At 42.0% G+C, this 16,126-nt stretch overlaps 1 protein-coding gene across 5 annotated transcripts in view; it reads right to left on the bottom strand.

Annotated features, from left to right (window-relative positions):
• Positions 1 to 16,126, bottom strand: part of LOC139537577 (cell adhesion molecule 1-like) — a 526,303-nt gene that overhangs the window by 164,956 nt on the left and 345,221 nt on the right. For all 5 annotated transcript variants that reach the window (XM_071339048.1, XM_071339049.1, XM_071339050.1 and 2 more), the window contains exon 2: positions 4,361 to 4,378. In XM_071339048.1, the coding sequence (XP_071195149.1) occupies positions 4,361 to 4,378 (18 nt within the window). The remainder of the gene's footprint in view (positions 1 to 4,360; positions 4,379 to 16,126) is intronic.

Raw genomic sequence — 16,126 nt, 5'->3', positions numbered from 1 at the left:
TACTATTATTCCGACTTTCACATTCTTAAAATAAAGTGGTGATCCTAACTGACCTAAGACAGGGAATTGTTCCTAGGATTAAATGTCAAGAATTGAAAAACTGAGTATCAATGTATTTGGCTAAGGTGTATGTAAACTTCCGACTTCAACTGTAGCTATACCATGGTATTGGCACTGCTATTGAGTAAACCTCCAATTGTTCTCCACTATTCCACCCGCTAAAACCTCCCAAGTTGGATTGTCGTCCCAGTGACTGGGATACCACCCAGGTCCCCCTGTATTGTAGGGCCATTGAGAGATTGGGACCCATCCTTTAACCTGTTATGGCTGCAGGGGGCGTATTGAAAAACTGGAAAAAGGTGCCCATTTTCAAACGGCCTCTTACTCAATTCTTGCTCGTACAATATGCATATTATTATTACTATTGGATAGAAAACAGTCTCTAGTTTCTAAAACCGTTTGAATTATTTCTCTAAGTGGAACAGAACTCTTTTTACAGCCCATTTCCTATCCGGAAGTGAGATTTCCAAAATCGATGTCTCTCTTCAAGAGCTTGTCTATAAAAGGGCATGTCACTTAGGACTGTAGAAACACGTCATACGCCTTCCCCTGGGTGTCATGCGGAAGTGAGAGCAGAAATGACTTGATTATCTCGTCCTGGGATTGAACACAACCTCTTGGAGTGAGATGTGCGCACTTAATTTTTTTTCCTGGGCGCGAAGTTGGACCTGGACTCGGCTCCTGGAAAACCCTCGTTAAAGGTGAATATGATCTCTGGCTTCGATTTTATTTGATACATGTCACAATATCATCCTAAAGTATGTTTTTTCAATATAGTTTAATTATATTATTGAAATTTATTCTGGACTTTAGACGTGATGCGACGCAAGAATTTTGTCAAGAAGGAGAGGTTAGCGCCGCACGGCCAGTGTGCTTGCTAACTCAAGAGGGAAATCGTTCGTTCTGGATCCAAATAAAGACGGTTCTGAACAAAGGACCCCTTGGAGAACATTCTGATGGAAGATCAACAAAGATAAGGACCCAATTTGGGATGCTTTTTCATATATCTGTCGAACTGTGCTATCGCTACCGTTTGACTAGAATCAATGCTGCTGTGTGCTAGCTATTGTAGTAAGCTAATATAACGATATATTGTGTTTTCGCTGTAAAACACTTCAAAAATCGGAAATATTGGCTCTATTCACAAGATCTTTGTCTTTCATTAGCTATCCACCATATATTTTTCTGAAATGTTTTATGATGTGTAATTAGTAGTTGACGTTGGTGTCTGTATTTTCTCTGGCTACTCCCGTGCGATTTCTGACTGTAGCTATGATGGTAGCAGTAATGTAAAACTGATTTATAGCTAAAATATGCACATTTTTTGAACAAAACATAGATTTATTGTGTAACATGTCATAGGACTGTCATCTGAGGTAGTTTTTTCTAGGTTATTTAGGTTGGTTCTAGGTTAGTTAGGTTGGCTTGTGCATGCTACTTGCATCCTACTAGTGCTGTGAAAAATGTCTGTCCTCTTTTTTATTTGGTGGTGAGCTAACATAAATATATGTGGTGTTTTCTCTGTAAAACATTTAAAAAATCGGACATGTTGGCTGGATTCACAAGATGTTTATCTTTCAAATGCTGTATTGGACTTGTTAATGTGTGAAAGTTAAATATTTTAAAAAAATTGATTTTGAATTTCGCGCCCTGCACTTGAGCTGGATGTTGTCATAGGTGTACCGGTGTCGGGCTGCAGCCATAAGAAGTTTTAAAAAGAGCACACCGTGCTGTTAAGGGAATAGTACACAGCGTTGTATGAGATCTTCAGTTTCTTGGCAATTTCTCGCATGGAATAGTCTTCATTTCTCAAAACAAGAATAGGCTGATGTGGTCTTTGTTTCTGGCCATTTTGTGCCTGTAATCGAACCCACAAATGCTGATGCTCCAGATACTTAACTAGTCTAAAGGCCAGTTTTATTGCTTCTTTTATCAGAACAACAGTTCTCAGCTATGCTAACATAATTGCAAAATGGTTTTCTAATGATCAATTAGCCTTTTAAAATGATAAACTTGGATTAACTAACACAACGTGCCATTGGAACACAGGAGTAATGGTTGCTGATAATTGGCCTCTGTATGCCTATGTAGATATTCATTTATTTATTTTTATCCGCCGTTTCCAGCTACAATAGTCATTTACAACATTTACAAAGTCTACACTGTATTTCTGATCAATTTGATGTTATTTTAATGGACTTTTTTTCTTCTTCTTTTCTTTAAAAAAAAGAGGACATTTCTAAGTGACCCCAAACTTTTGAACTGTAGTGTATATAAAAAAATCTACCATATCTTAATTTATTTCCACAATTAACAAATAATATGCATAATAATGTTGACAGTTCACACAAAGGATTGTTACCTATAACCAGGATTGGCATTACAAAAATTACATTTTTGGCAAGCAATTATTATTTATTATTGTGATTCATCCTGTCATCCTATCAAATAACTTGTCGCTCTTTTTTGTTAGATTGGGTCGTTTTCAAAGGACAGTACCTTACCTAACCTAAATCAAATTCCAGTCAGTTTTACTAAAACAGGATCAGTCTAAACAATTGTTCTAGACTGATTTAGACTGAAACACAAAGGTCTCAGATTTAAATATGAATGTATAACGGAGGTGGTGGTTTTACTGGGCGCAGTGTTGCATTACTAAGTATTTATTCTAATCAAGTGTCTGGAGAATGTATTTACTCCTCAGTACCTGCAACAGACTCTGTTGATCGTCCCTTCAGGAAATGAAATAGAATTCCAATCACAAATTGAGAAAATGCCCATAACGTCAGCTGAAGAATTGAATTCAAATTCACAACTTAAAATGGACTGGAGTGTATCCCGATCCTACTATCGAACGTTAGGTCCAAAACCGCAAACTAGCTCCTGAAATGGCTCAGAGGTAGATCCCTCGTATGAGAACATCCTGGGTTGAATGCTGTCCTTTGTCTTTTTAATTATTTCGAAGTCCCGAACTTCTTTCATATTTCATTGATTCTTTTAGACAGGACAGTTGGATGTGAGACCAGGGGATACACATTGGAGAAGGAGACACAGAGAGGAAGGGCACAGACTTTGCTGAGCCGAGGCTCAAAACTCCCTTCGCCAGGGGGTGTGCTAGGTCCAGACCTGTGCCGCAGTGAGGACCGTTGTCAAGCAGTCTAGTTTCAACGTCTGACTGTCCTCAACCTGGTCTACAGTACGTTTGGCTAACGGGCTAAAAGCTAATGGTCTGGTTCGGATACGAGCCACAGAGTGTGCAGGCTTTGGTTCCACTCCAGCACCAACAAATCTATTTCAGCAAATTAACTAAGCGTTCAATTTAGAGCTGGGATGGAATAAAGATGTACACACTCCAGGACTGGAGTTGTGCTATAGTTGGTGAGAGAGTAGTGACTGTATGCTATCTGCCAAAGCACTATTTAATTGTGGCTGACTGTATGAAAGACAATCAAAGTTGAAGACAAAAAAGACACCTTACTTTGTAGCTTGTGTCACTTATTTTAGTTCCTACCCATGAATTCAGCCCAGTTTGCCATGGTGCCATGGAGCAACACAAACTTAAGTGTTTGAGTGGCCAATTCGGGTGATAATTGGTGATGGCTTAGATTAAAACAGCCCTTGTTAGCAGGCAAATGAGAGAAGGCTGTTATTTTAAAATCAGGCATGTCCAGACATGCCATCCATTTCACAGTGTCTAAGTATGAATGAAGTGGCATTCTTAAAATAAGCTCTGAGATTTTGCTTAGGAGTATCAAAATATATTTTATCGACAATGCAAACAATTTCACATACCACAGACCATCAACATCTAAAACACTAACACAAAACACTGAGAAGAAAAAGAGAACGTGATAAGCTGAAGCTCTAGAGTCTAGTTACCTTCTGCTCATATCATCTGGTTTCAGATCAGCTCTCCCTGCCCCAAAGTTTTCCATCATCCATTATGCAGTACTCAACAAAACTGACCCTAGACCAGCTATAGCGAGCAAAAGGTATCCAGAACAAGAGAGGGATGAGGAAGAAAATAAGTGAAGAAGAAAAAAAAGCAAGTACAGAAGCAACAGATAGTCTATCAGCAGCTATGCAGCGGTGGCGGTAGACATACGAAAGCAGAGCCGAAAGAAAGAGAAAAAATAAGTCAGAGAAAATAAAATTGATATGGCGAAACCAGTGTTAGTTAATATGCAGCACACAGAGACGCTGAGCGGCGACCATTCAGTAAAAGCGAAGAAGAGAAGGGTACTAAACAAGTAAGAGAAAGACAAGTAAATGAGAAGAGAGGAGGAGGTAGGGGGTTTACCTGGGTACTGAGCAGCTCCTGTGTCAGGGGAAGGGAGGGAGAAAAAGAGAGAAGCATTTGTATTAGCGATTAGCTCCATTCACCACAGATTAACAGCTTTGAAAAGTCACTAGCATAGCATGAAGCTAACCTTTTGCTGCACCTGCTTTCTCATCTGCTTATCTGTGTACGCGACTAATACACTTATATTTGATTTGATTTTAAGAAGGCAGGGAAATAGGATTTCTAGTGTACTCAATTTATTCTCAGGGAAAAGAGTGAATGGTTTCATAGATTCAATAGCACACCGGGCATTTTCAATTCAGTCAAGTCACCAGCAAAGGATTTGACTGTTCAGTTATACGTTATATTCAATAACAACATAGCCAGTGACATAATCACAGCATAATAAACATATTGAACATCTCAGAATTGGTCTAAATAGCAAGCACAACCTTATTGGTGGTTCAATTCAGTTTTTATATGACAGCAAAAGCAAATGACACCATTTCAAAGATCTTAGGTCCCAGATTGTCCATCTGCGGTTTCTGCCATCGCTATCCCCCTGAAAATGACCATCTTCACCCATAATGAACCCATAATGCAATTCACCTGGCACCAGTTAAATCCTTAAAAACCACTCTACGCCAACCGAGTGTCAGGATTCTGCTCTGAGGCTAGTTCTGATTAGACAACCCATATTCCTTCAACATTTGCCAAATTTCCATCACGGTGACATACTAATGCAATTCTCCAAGAGACAGATGGGAGTTTGTCGATTCGTCCTAGCACCCGAGAAATCAGTTGAAAATGTTAGTGTGGAGACTGAAAATAAAATATATCCTATTTGGTTTTCTTTTGTATCCTGAGAGACATTTTAACTCTTATTTCTGGTGCCAATGCATCTAATGGATGTCTGACATGGCTTAAAACGAGTCATCGGATGACATCGTCTCAAGCAGTTTCTTTGACAAAAATGGCCCATTTGACAAAGATTTCCTAAAAATCAAACAACATAAGTGGTACACAGTTAGAAAAAGGGGTTCCAAAAGGGTTATTCGTCTGTACCATAGGATAACCCTTTTTGGTTTCCATGTAGAACCCACTGTGGAAAGGGTATGTATGTATGACGATTGGGTACTTTTTCCACCACTGGTTAGTAAGCTAAAAGCCATCAATACACACACACACGCACGCACGCACGCACGCACGCACGCACGCACGCACGCACGCACGCACGCACGCACGCACGCACGCACGCACGCACGCACGCACGCACGCACGCACGCACGCACGCACGCACGCACGCACGCACGCACGCACGCACGCACGCACGCACGCACGCACGCACGCACGCACGCACGCACGCACGCACGCACGCACGCACGCACGCACGCACGCACGCACGCACGCACGCACGCACGCACACACACACACACACACACACACACACACACACACACACACACACACACACACACACACACACACACACACACACACACACACACACACACACACACACACACACACACACACACACACACACACACACACACACACCACCGCGTCTCTCCTGCTTAAAGATTCCAGTCATGGGCCAGGCCACGGCCACTAAGTGGTTCAGAGAGCCAAGGGGGACCTGGGCCACCCTGGTGACAGGTCAGGGGGAAGGGGCTCGCCATGTTAAGTAAATGCCAGACCGGTCAGAATAACTCTGCATGGCCATTTCAACCCCACCGGTCCTGAGGGGCCTGCCTGGCTAACCCACGTAACGGCCAACCCCACTTCCTCTCTTGCACGGCATGGCCGTGTCACCGGTATGCAACCATCCAACCTCAGAGGTGAGGTTAAATGCTATACCAGAGAGATGCATTAAACATGAGTCATTTCAAATGAAAGGTAGCTGCTCTCTCCTCTAGAAATGATAGGAACATTAACCAGGGGTCAGCCAGCCTGGGCTGCATTAATGAAGGACTGATGCCTCTCTTTAGATTCACCTCTACAGCCCGCAAGAACAATTCACTTCACAAAATGGCTACGAAAACCAGCTCAAAGACAGGCTGGCCTTCTCTCTCGCACATGCATACCCATGCACATCCCCATGCAAGACACATACAAAAACACACATTTCTGTGAGTGTTGCTACCATGCTGTGTTGTCATGTTTTGCTGTTATGTTGTTGTCTTAGGTCTCTCTTTATGTACTGTTGTCTCTCTCTTGTTGTGATGTGTGTTTTGTCCTATATTTATATTGTATAATTTTTTTCATCCCTGACCCCCAGCTCCGCAGGAGGCCTTTTGCCTTTTGGTAGGCCGTCATTGTAAATAAGAATTGGTTCTTAACTGACTTGCCTAGTTAAATAAAGGTTAAATAAAAAAACACAATAAAAAAAAAACTATATTGCAGTAGCACAAATGACAACTTTCATATTCAAAGCCTCAATATAAAATACAGACCTTATTGCATGTGGAATATGGAGACCTAGGTTAATAATCTATACATAGCAATCTGCTACGGTCAGCAACATCCTATCAAGTCAAGGAGCTTCTGACTGCATTAACCCTCTGCTGAACTCTCTACATTAACATTATTTCTTACAACCCTTTCCTCCACTGATCTAAGGCCTTATCAGAGGAACCATACCACCACACTCCATACCTCTAACCTTGTCAACCTTTCATGTAGTAGTCCCAAAAGTGCCAGCCATAAATCAAGTGCACACAACATATTTGAAAGAAAACAATAGCCAAACTATTTTCACCCAGGTCTGAATGGCACAGATAAGATATTTTGTTAAGGGAAAGGTGGATGTGGCTGGGTCCTCCTCCACCCATTTCAAAAAGTGCAGTATAACTGCATTATGCCGTGATTAAATCGGAAATATGCAGCTAGAGGGCCATGAAATTGGACATGATGAGTGTGCCACATTAAAAAGTAATTATCAATACCACTCTCCCATTGTCTCCCTTACAAGCCGCCGCAGTGAATCAAAGCCTGAATGAAAATGGATTTGAACTTATTCCAGACAACAATGTGACAATGTGTTTTGTTTTCAAAGCCCCAGTGACCCAATTGTGACTACATTACCATGAGAGCCTTCCTCTTGCGATTGAGACCATACTGTATTGTGTGTGTGTTGTCACTGTGATTGTGTGTATGTGAGTGACACAGACTGCAAGAAAGAGATCTACATGTCTGAATCATCACTTACTCACACACACCGGGGGGGTGGGAGGGATGAGACGACAGCTGCCGTTGAACTGTGACACAGCGGAGCTCTATGAAATCTATGAACCAGCCATTTTTTTTTTCTCTCTCCCTTCCCCTACACTGGAAGGCTTGGCTCGCTCATCCACGCTCGGAGCTTGAGTCAGTAAGGAGAGGGACGGCGCTGTCTGCGGCACCACGATTAGACGCTCACGCTGTCACATCCATAAGCTGCTGTTGATGGGAAAATTCCCCCACCGTGTCCCAGTGTGACCTGGGAGACAAAGGCGAGGTCAGCACCACAATCATGTGTAGCGTCAACAAATGGGAAAAATATAAAACCTTGAACTAATGTAGGTTTCTTAGTGTTTCAGGAGGGGGAAAAAAGTAAACGTACTGCAGAGCAGATTTTTATATATTTTGTGTGAGTTTTCGAAGGCACAGATAAGGTCTGTTGTTACTTGGCATTGTGATGCACTGTGCTGATCGTGTGTGACGTCTCTTTATTTATCAAAGGTTAATATGCACTGAAATACCATAAGTGGCGGAGAGTCATGTAAAACCACGACCGTCGTCATACTCCTAACCGCAAACACAAAGTCCCTCACTCATCTCTGAGTGTACCTCTCTCCACTAAGCCAACTCATTCTGCACTATCTAGGATAAAATAGGCCACGTAGAGGTTATACATAGCATACGTACTGGCTACATAAGTAATGTAAGGACCATAAACACTATGTTAACTTTTTTATTTGCATGTGAATTTATGTAACCATTGCTGCGTAAGAGTCACTAAGAGATAAGAGAACACTTTACATTACAATACATTATTCCAGGGCACAGGTGGTTATATTGGGTCAACTACTCACTACTGCAGCAAAAATGTTGTCCATGTAGACAAAAACATGCGCGCAAAAGTGGTAGATGCTACTGTACATATCTGCAAAGTAACTCATCTGTTTTGAGGTTATATAATTATTCCTTTAGTAGTTGCTGTGTTATATTTAAGCAAAAAGGCACGAGGGGGTGTGTGTGGTATATGGCCAATATACACAGGTAAGGGCTGTTCTTACGCAAGACACAAAGCGGAGTGCCTGGATACAGCCATTAGCCGTGGTATGTTGGCCTTCTACCACAAACTCCTGAGGTGCCTCATACCTGTTGTATAAGGTCTGATATACCACAACATTCAGCCAATCAGCATTCTTAGCTCAAATCACCCAGTTTATAAAAGGCCATTGCCCATGTTAAGTGTGACCTATGGCCCTAATACTATCACTTGTGTAGTACCTACAGCCCTACACCAAAATCAGGGCACACTAACATCTCAACTCGTATTTTATTGTAGCACTGACAGGCAGCGTCCCTATCCGAGCCTCCCTCCAACATATGTTGTACTGTGATTTGGCCAGAAACGTTATCTTATCACTGGTCACAGATGTTCTGTTTTGGGGCACGCTGGGCTATTCCACGCAGGGCTCTGTATTGCTATTACCATGTTTTACTGTAGGAGTGTTGAGCTCAACGAGACAATTCTATTTACACTGCCCTGCTTGGATGTGGGGGCAACTGTCGGGCAAGTGTCGTGCGCGACCTTCGGTGGTAGCGGTCAAGTCCTGACAAGTTTGGAAGTTCACATTACAGTAAAAGGTCTATCTGAGGGTATTTTCTCTAAATCTCTAGGCAATATCTCATAGTTAGAAGAGGCCCTTAGGTTGATTTATTGGTCTGCCACCACCACCACCACTTTTGAGGACAATAAACAAACAAATCCATTTGATGAGTTTCGTTTTCAGTATCACTTTCTATAAACCACTTTCTACATTATGGATGCCCCACTGCACTTATTAGGATCAATAATAGCCTACTTGTGCAAAGTTATACTTATGATTTTTTAAATTTTATTTAACCTTATTTAACTAGGCAAGTCAGTTAAGAACAAATTCTTATTTACAATGATGGCCTAGGAACAGTGGGTTAACTGCCTTGTTCAGGGGCAGAAATAAATATTTTTACCTTGTCAGCTAGAGGATTTGATCACTAGCCCAACGCTCTAATCACTAGGCTACCACTAGGCTACCTAAATTAATCCATTTAGGCTAGTCTTTTAAAAGGCTCATACAAGGGGCTGTGAGCTGTCATGACACAGCATCATTATTTTTGTGTTTAACAACACAATGCCCAATGTTGGGAAAACCAATTTTTATGCATCTGAAATGCATTCATAGAACATTAGCCTCTACATTAGTGAAAGTGTTACCAAACTGTCTATTGTGTGGTATATAGTGAAGGTTAAAAAAAAATGTGTTTAAGCAACTCAAACGTCTTTTTACAGGGAGTGTTTAAGATGTCATTCAGTTAGCATAAAAACATGTAAAACATTCAACATTCAATAGCTTACGTGGTTCAATATTTCACTGATTCCGAACAATGACCAACATATGGAACCACGGCCCCACAAACATGAATAATACATTTTCCAGAGACCAAGGACAGACATTACTGTACAACACTGGACAGGACAGAGACATTATTATTGTAAACAATGCAAGGAATTTTATAAAAGGAATTTAATTACTACTCAATAACAAATTAAGAAATTTAAGGGGGGAGAAAAAAGTGACATTTAGGAATCATGCCAAGGGCAACACATAAGCTAGGTTTTATTTTTATTTCAGTTATTTTGAATCTGGTCAGTATTTTTTAGGTTATGTTGAGAGATGTCAAATCAGAGAAAAATGTATTGAAGATCTTACTTTCACTTTTGTGGTGACTGATTATCAATAAGTTTAGGCCTATACGATTTTAGTTGACATGCAGAAAACATTTGGTTACCTACTTTTCACCCCCCCCCAAAACAATTCTATAAACCTTCACAATGTAGTTTACATGCCACATATTCAACACATCTCCCATTCTGGTGGAAATTAGTTTTAGAGGTAGGCTAAAGAGTGCTCCAATACAACGTTTTCTCCAAACCCTTCAGATAGATACCTTGAGCCATGCTGCTGCTGGGACTACAACGCGCTGCTTTTCCATTTCCTCTGTCTGCCCTGGTTTTGTCTCTCAAGAAACTAGGCGTATGTCTCGGGTCACTACTTCACAGGAGAGGTGTTTGAACATAAACTATTTTTTTATCAAAACATTTTTGGGGGCAGAAATGTCTTCTGGAACATGTGAACTTTCATGTGCCTTAATAACAAACTTGTATGCCATCTGTAAATACGAATAAAATTGTTAAATTACGAGCAGAGTTGATTAAGCCACAGAAAAAGTGAGCAACCTTCCCGCTACCCATGATTGGCTGAGATGAGTGGGCTTTTGAGTGGGCTTTTTTTTTTTTTATGGCGGGTGCGGAAGCGAAACCTACTGCGTGATAGTAAAAAGGGGAGATATGTCGTGTGGGGAAACAGCTTTTTTCACCCAATCTGTCCAACTTATTTTAAATGTTTTTATTTAACCTTTATTTAACTAGGCAGGTCAGTTAAGAACAAATTCTCATTTACAATGACGGCCTACCAAAAGGCAAAAGGCCTCCTACGGGGACGGGGGCATGGGATTAAAAAAATAAATACAATATAAATATAGGACAAAACACGCATCACAACAAGAGAGACAACACTACATAAAGAGAGACCTAAGACGACAACATAACAAGGCAGCAAAACATGACAACACAGCATGGTAGCAACACACCATGGTAACAGCACAAAAACTTTGTTTAATGGGCAAAGTCAACAGCACAAAGGTCAAGAAGGTAGAGACAACAATACAATATACAAAGCAGCCACAACTGTCAGTAAGAGTGTTCATGATTGAGTCTTTGAAGGAAGAGATTGAGATAAAACTGTCCAGTTTGAGTGTTTGTTGCAGCTCGTTCCAGTCGCTAGCTGCAGCGAACTGAAAAGAGGAGCGACCCAGGGATGTGTGTGCTTTGGGGACCTTCAACAGAATGCGACTGGCAGAATGGTGTTGTATGTGGAGAATGAGGGCTGCAGTAGATATCTCAGATAGGGGGGAGTGAGGCCTAAGAGGGTTTTATAAATAAGCATCAACCAGTGGGTCTTGCGATGGGTATACAGAGATGACCAGTTTACAGAGGAGTATAGAGCGCAGTGATGTGTCCTATAAGGAGCATTCGTGGCAAATCTGATGGCCGAATAGTAAAGAACATTAAGCCGCTCGAGAGCACCCTTACCTGCTGATCTATAAATGATGTCTCCGTAATCTAGCATGGGTAGGATGGTCATCTGAATCAGGGTTAGTTTGTCAGCTGGGATGAAATAGGAGCGATTACGATAGAGGAAACGAAGTCTAGATTTAACTTTAGCCTGCAGCTTTGATACAGTTGAAGTCGGAAGTTTACATACACTTAGGTTGAAGTCATTAAAACTCGTTTTTCAACCACTCCACACATTTCTTGTTAACAAACTATAGTTTTGGCAAGTCGGTTAGGACATCTACTTTGTGCATGACACAAGTAATTTTACAACAATTGTTTACAGATTATTTCACTTAAAATTCACTGTATCTCAATTCCAGTGGGTCAGAAGTATACATACACGAAGTTGACTATGCTCAGCTTGGAAAATTCCCGAAAATGATTCCATGGCTTTAGAAACTTCTGATAGGCTAAATTACTTCATGAGTCAGGTGTACCTGTGGATGTATTTCAAGGCCTACCTTCAAACTCAGTGCCTCTTTGTTTGACATCATGGGAAAATCTAAATTAATAATCCAAGATCTCAGAAAAAAATTGTAGACCTCCACAAGTCTGGTTCATCCTTGGGAGCAATTTCCAAACGCCTGAAGGTACAACGTTCATCTGTACAAACAATAGTACGTAAGTATAAACACCATGGTACCGCGCAGCCGTCATACCGCTCAGGAAGGAGACGCATTCTGTCTCCTAGAGATGAACGTACTTTGGTGCGAAAAGTGCAAATCAATCCCAGAACAACATCAAAGGACATTGTGAAGATGCTGGAGGAAACAGGTACAAAAGTATATCCACAGTAAAACGAGTCCTATATCAACATAACCTGAAAGGCCGCTCAGCAAGGAAGAAGCCACTGCTCCAAAACTGCCATAAAAAAGCCAGACTACAGTTTACAACTGCACATGGGGACAAAGATTATACTTCTTGGAGAAATTTCCTCTGGTCTGATGAAACAAAAATAGAACTGTTTGGCCACAATGACCATCGTTATGTTTGGAGGAAAAAGGGGGAGGCTTGCAAGCCGAAGAACACCATTCCAACCGTGAAGCACGGGGGTGGCAGCATCATGTTGTGGGGGTGCTTTGCTGCAGGAGGGGCTGGTGCGCTTCACAAAATACATGGCATCATGAGGGTGGAAAATTATGTGGATATATTGAAGCAACATCTCAAGACATCAGTCAGGAAGTTAAAGCTTGGTCGCAAATGGATAATGACCCCAAGCATACTTCCAAAGTTGTGGCAAAATGGCTTAAGGACAACAAAGTCAAGGTAATGGAGTGGCCATCACAAAGCCCTGACCTCAATCCTATAGAACATTTGTGGGCAGAACTGAAAACGCGTGTGCGAGCAAGGAGGCCTACAAACCTGACTTAGTTACACCAGCTCTAAATTCACACTGCTTATTGTGGGAAGCTTGTGGAAGGCTTCCCAAAACATTTGACCCAAGTTAACCAATTTAAAGGCAATGCTACCAAATACTAATTGAGTGTATGTAAACTTCTGACCCACTGGGAATGTGATGAAAGAAATAAAAGCTGAAATAAATAATTCTCTCTACTATTATTCTGACATTTCACATTCTTAAAAAACAGCGGTGATCCTAACTGACCTAATACAGGGAATTTTTACAAGGACTAAATGTCAGGAATTGTGAAAAAACTGAGTTTAATGGATCAAGCCAAACCTTGACCCATAAAATATAAAAAACTATCGGCCTATATCGAATCTTCCATTCCTCTCAAAAAAAAATGAAAAAGCTGTTGCGCAGCAGCTCACTGCCTTCCTGAAGACAAACAATGTAGACGAAATGCTTCAGAATAGTTTTAGACCCCATCATAGCACTGAGACTGCACTTGTGAAGGTGGTAAATTACCTTTTAATGGCGTCAGACCGAGGCTCTGCATCTGTCCTCGTGCTCCTAGACCTTAGTGCTGCTTTTGATACCATCGATCACCACATTCTTTTGGAGAGATTGGAAACCCAAATTGGTCTACACGGACAAGTTCTGGCCTGGTTTAGATCTTATCTGTCGGAAAGATATCAGTTTGTCTCTGTCCTCTGACAAATCAACTGTACATTTCGGTGTTCCTCAAGGTTCCGTTTTAGGACCACTATTGTTTTCACTATATATTTTACCTCTTGGGGATGTCATTCGAAAACATAATGTTAACTTTCACTGCTATGCGGATGACACACAGCTGTACATTTCAATGAAACATGGTGAAGCCCCAAAATTGCCCTCGCTAGAAGCCTGTGTTTCAGACCGAAGGAAGTGGATGGCTGCAAACTTTCTACTTTTAAATTCGGACAAAACAGAGATGCTTGTTCTAGGTCCCAACAAAGAGATCTTCTGTTGAATCTGACAATTAATCTTGATGGTTGTAAAGTCGTCTCAAATAAAACTGTGAAGGACCTCGGTGTTACTCTGGACCCTGATCTCTCTTTTGACAAACATATCAAGACTGTTTCAAGGACAGCTTTTTTCCATCTACGTAACATTGCAAAAATCAGAAACTTTCTGTCCAAAAATTATGCAGAAAAATTAATCCATGCTTTTGTTACTTCTAGGTTAGACTACTGCAATGCTCTACGTTCCGGCTACCCGGATAAAGCACTAAATAAACTTCAGTTAGTGCTAAATACGGCTGCTAGAATCCGGACTAAAACCCCAAAATGTGATCATATTACTCCAGTGCTAGCCTCCCTACACTGGCTTCCTGTTAAGGCAAGGGCTGATTTCAAGGTTTTACTGCTAACCTACAAAGCATTACATGGGCTTGCTCCTACCTATCTTTCCAATTTGGTCCTGCCGTACATACCTACACGTACGCTACGGTCACAAGACGCAGGCCTCCTAATTGTCCCTAGAATTTCTAAGCAAACAGCTGGAGGCAGGGCTCTCTCCTATAGAGCTCCATTTTTATGGAATGGTCTGCCTACCCATGTGAGAGACGCAGACTCGGTCTCAACTTTTAAGTCTTTACTGAAGACTCATCTCTTCAGTGGGTCACATGATTGAGTGTAGTCTGGCCCAGGAGTGTGAAGGTGAACGGAAAGGCTCTGGAGCAACGAACCACCCTTGCTGTCTCTGCCTGGCCGGTTCCCCTCTCCCCACTGGGATTCTCTGCCTTACAGGAGCTGAGTTACTGGCTTACTGGTGCTCTTTCATGCCGTCCCTAGGAGGGGTGCGTCACTTGAGTGGGTTGAGTCACTGACGTGATCTTCCTGTCTGGGTTGGCGCCCCCCCCTTGGGTTGTGCCGTGGCGGAGATCTTTGTGGGCTATACTCGGCCTTGTCTCAGGATGGTAAGTTGGTGGTTGAAGATATCCGTCTAGTGGTGTGGGGGCTGTGCTTTGGCAAAGTGGGTGGGGTTATATCCTTCCTGTTTGGCCCTGTCCGGGGGTATCATCGGATGGGGCCACAGTGTCTCCTGACCCCTCCTGTCTCAGCCTCCAGTATTTATGCTGCAGTAGTTTATGTGTCGGGGTGCTAGGGTCAGTTTGTTATATGTGGAGTACTTCTCCTGTCTTATCCGGTGTCCTGTGTGAATTTAAGTATGCTCTCTCTAATTCTCTCTCTCTTTTTCTTTCTCTCTCTCGGAGGACCATGCCTCAGGACTATCTGGCATGATGACTCCTTGCTGTTCCCAGTCCACCTGGCCGTGCTGCTGCTCCAGTTTCAACTGTTCTGCCTGGGGCTATGGAACCCTGACCTGTTCACCGGACGTGCTACCTGTCCCAGACCTGCTGTTTTCAACTCTCTAGAGACAGCAGGAGCGGTAGAGATACTCTTAATGATCGGCTATGAAAAGCCAATTGACATTTACTCCTGAGGTGCTGACTTGCTGCACCCTCGACAACTACTGTGATTATTATTATTTGATCATGCTGGTCATTTATGAACATTTGAACATCTTGGCCATGTTCTGTTATAATCTCCACCCGGCACAGCCAGAAGAGTACTGGCCACCCCTCATAGCCTGGTTCCTCTCTAGGTTTCTTCCTAGGTTTTGTCCTTTCTAGGGAGTTTTTCCTAGCCACCGTGCTTCTACACCTGCATTGCTTGCTGTTTGGGGTTTTAGACTGGGCTTCTGTACAGCACGTTGAGATATCAGCTGATGTAAGAAGGGCTATATAAATAAATTTGATTTGATTTAAATGTATTTGGCTAAGGTGTATGTAAACTTCCGACTTCAACTGTATGTGCTGAGAGAAGGACAGTGTACTGTCTAGCCATACTCCCAAGTACTTGTATGAGGTAACTACCTCAAGCTCTAAACCCTCAGAGGTAGTAATCACACCTGTGGGGAGAGGGGCATTCATGACCTTTGTTTTCGAGGTGTTCAGAACAAGGTTAGT

Source organism: Salvelinus alpinus, chromosome 13 (genome assembly GCF_045679555.1).
Source record: "Salvelinus alpinus chromosome 13, SLU_Salpinus.1, whole genome shotgun sequence".
NCBI classification, from domain to species: domain Eukaryota; kingdom Metazoa; phylum Chordata; class Actinopteri; order Salmoniformes; family Salmonidae; genus Salvelinus; species Salvelinus alpinus.
Note: the sequence above shows the minus strand (reverse complement) of the source record. Positions and strands in the feature narration are given on the sequence as shown.